At 36.2% G+C, this 3528-nt stretch overlaps 1 protein-coding gene across 1 annotated transcript; it reads left to right on the top strand.

Moving 5' to 3' along the window:
* The first annotated feature begins 1046 nt into the window (after window positions 1–1046).
* On the top strand, window positions 1047–3203 carry LOC124930478. The gene is made up of 3 exons (XM_047470817.1): window positions 1047–1895; window positions 2458–3000; window positions 3105–3203. The coding sequence occupies exons 1-3, from the start codon at window positions 1047–1049 to the stop codon at window positions 3201–3203; spliced, it is 1491 nt and encodes a 496-aa protein (XP_047326773.1).
* Window positions 3204–3528: the final 325 nt, after the last annotated feature.

The raw sequence follows: 3528 nt of genomic DNA, 5'->3' as shown, positions 1-3528 counted from the left end.
TCTAATCTAGCCCTAGAAAGATTATCACGACTCTGGTCTAGTCTTACCAGAATTATAACGACTCTGGTCTAGTCTTACCAGAATTAAGACAGGTTTAGTCTTTATGGACTAATCAACCTCAAAATTCTCGAGGATTGGTCCCCAGCCTCTAAAGGACTATTTGAGCCATTGGTCTTGTAGGACCATATTACGATCCTCCAGAGTTAGTCCCCATCAGGAGTGGACTAATCGACCTCTAGCATTGTACAGTTATGTCATGCCTTCCTAGAGCTAGTCCCTAGCCAGGAGTGGACTAACCCAAGCTCTAGTCTTGTAAGGCTATGTAACGATTCTCCAATAGTTAGTCCCCAACTAAGAGTGGACTAATCAACCTCTAGTATTGTATTACTAAGATGGAAATCTCCAGCTAGTCCTCAGCTTCGAGTGGACTAGTTGACTTCTAGTTTTATACAAATATGTCATCATCACCAATGGAGAACTACGTGAGACCTGATTTTTTCAAAGAAAATTAAAGAATATATCAATGACGAATGGAAGATTTCTTTTTAATAATTATAAAAAATTTATAATTTAAGTAAAATATTGATTATTTAATATTATAAAAATATGTATAATTAAATATTTTTTAATTAAAAGAGTAAATAATATAATAGTAACTTTCAAAATAAGTATTATTATATTAGAGTAAGTTCATATTTTTCGCAGATAAATTTATAAATTTAAAACCATTAATTTAAGTCATTCTGGTATTCTTATCGTAATTCTTTACGTTTAAATAATAATATAATAGTAAATAAGTTTTAAATTTGTCCATAATTTAAAATTTATATACATTTTCATCGTGAAATTTAATTCATCTCAATTTTCTATAAACTCAAACCATTAATTAATGTTTCTTCTTCCTCCGGCCAATCCTCTGCTTCCCCCACCCTCTCTCTCTCTCTACATTGTTGGAGCTCCGATCAATAGCGCCCCCAGGGATTTTCAATTTCCATCAATAAACATCGATCTCATTCTTCAACAAAATGCATTTAGTTAGAAGAACAATGAAATTTCCCCACAAAATCACCGAAAATGTTGATTGGAATTCTATTAGGACTCATACAGGCGCCGTCGCCGGCGGCCGCCCTTCGCCCAAGTTCTTGCTCTTTCTTGTTATTCTTGCCTCCTCTATTTATGTCCTCTTTACAATAACCTTCCTTTTCTCTTCTCACCCCTGCCACGATAACCACCCTTTACCCACCGCCGCCGATCGTCACCACGAGTACCATTCCAATGCTACAGACCACCAAGAAAAGACTGAATTAAAGCATATAATGTTTGGTATTGCGGCATCAGCGTCTCTCTGGGAAAAAAGAAAGGAGTATTTAAAGCTATGGTGGCGACCGGAGAAGGAAATGCGGGGATACGTCTGGCTGGATCGAGCCGTCAAGACCTTTCCTAACGATATACTACCCCGGATTCTAATCTCCGGTAACACTTCTGGGTTTCGATACACCAACAAGAAAGGACACAGGTCGGCGATTAGGATATCGAGAATCGTGTCGGAGACTGTGCGGTTGGGGGTGAACGGCGTGCGGTGGTTCGTGATGGGCGATGATGACACGGTGTTTATTACGGATAATCTTGTGAGGGTTTTGTCGAAGTACGATCACGGTGGGTTTTATTACATCGGAAGTTCGTCGGAGAGCCATGTGCAGAACATAGCATTTTCGTACTTGATGGCGTACGGCGGCGGGGGTTTTGCGATTAGTTATCCGTTAGCGGTGGCGATTGAAGAAATGCAGGATAGGTGTATAAAGAGATATCCGAGTCTTTATGGGTCGGATGATCGGATGCAAGCATGTATGGCTGAACTCGGTGTTCCACTCACTAAAGAACTCGGTTTTCACCAGGTACATCTATTTTTAGTTTAGAGTAAAGACATGAATTGGGTGGCGTAGTTACGATTTAAAATATACCCGGGATAAAATGTTTTCATAAATTTACCTTTAGAGAACGACATGAACAGGAATATCGTGTAATGAAATCGGAGACAGAGTTAGGATTTAAAATATATCCGGGATAAAATGTTTTCATAAATTTAACAGGGATAGAAAGATAATAATATCAAGTAAACAAACAAAATATATATAGTTTAATTGTCGCTAATTCTCTTTAGCGACGAAAAACTATCAATAACAACGTTTTTTTCATCGTTATTATCATTTACCTACAAAATATTTTAGACCACTCAAACTAAAGCCCGGGTAGGCTTCTAGATCCTCCCTTAATTGGGTCGAAAATTATGGAATAAGTTGTGTAGTAAAAAATTATGGAATATTATGTTATTGGAATTAAAAAAAAAAATACCCTATATAATTACTCTTATTTTACATTCTAATACAAATAATAATTTTATTTATATGCAAAAAAAAATAATTATATGATTAATCTCTAAATCTTCAAATTTGGTAGTGTGACATATATGGAGACTTGTTTGGTATCTTAGCCGCGCACCCTGTGACTCCATTGGTAACTTTGCATCACCTCGACCTAATCCAGCCAATTTTCCCAAACATGACAAGAGTTCAATCCCTAAAGCATCTTATGCTTCCTATGAAGTTCGATTCAGCAGGCCTTGTTCAACAATCCATTTGTTACGAGGTCGAAAAGAAATGGACAATCACGGTGTCATGGGGATTCGCGGTTCAAGTCTTTCGTGGGTATCTAACACCAAAGGAAGTCGAAATACCTCCTCGTACGTTCTCGAATTGGTACAAAAATACCGATTACAAGGGCTATGCTTTCAACACGAGGCCCATTGCTAGGAATCCGTGTCAGAAAGCGTTTATTTTTTACCTGTCAAAGGCGAAACTAGATTTGTCGACTAATGTAACGGAAACTCAATATATGCATCATCGTGTTACTCAACTTGAATGTAAATGGAAGATGCCCGATCCCGGTTCACTTGAGAAAATTGTGGTTTACAAGAAAACCGATCCACATTTATGGGACAGGGTAAATTAAGTATTTTTGCCACGGTTTTTATTGCAATTATGATTAAATTTCCCATGAACGTTGTTTTTCTTTTTGACACTTTCATTTGTACCATGTTTTTGCAGTCTCCAAGGAGAAATTGTTGTAGGGTTAAGGCGTCCAAGAAGAAAAGCTTGATTTTAGAAGTTAGTGTATGTAAGGAAATGGAGATTAGCGCAATATAATCATTTAGCACCATATGAGATTTTTTTTGTGACCCAATTTTATTCATAAGGATAGAAAGATAAACAATTTTGATGATTGGACAAATGACAAATCAAGTTTATAGTTGACGCCAACATATATTTTATTTGTTTAGTTTGCTAAATGGTCACCGAAATTCTTTGGTTGATTTATGGTTATTAGTTTAGGCTTCATAGATATTAGATAATGTGATTTAGCAATACTACAGTTCCTTGGTTATGCATTTGGAGTTTGAACGTTAATTCTATTTATACATGATTTTTTATAACTAATATTTATGTAGTTGTTTTAATTTTATAAATACAA

Source organism: Impatiens glandulifera, chromosome 3 (assembly GCF_907164915.1).
Source record: "Impatiens glandulifera chromosome 3, dImpGla2.1, whole genome shotgun sequence".
NCBI lineage: Eukaryota > Viridiplantae > Streptophyta > Magnoliopsida > Ericales > Balsaminaceae > Impatiens > Impatiens glandulifera.
Note: the sequence above shows the minus strand (reverse complement) of the source record. Positions and strands in the feature narration are given on the sequence as shown.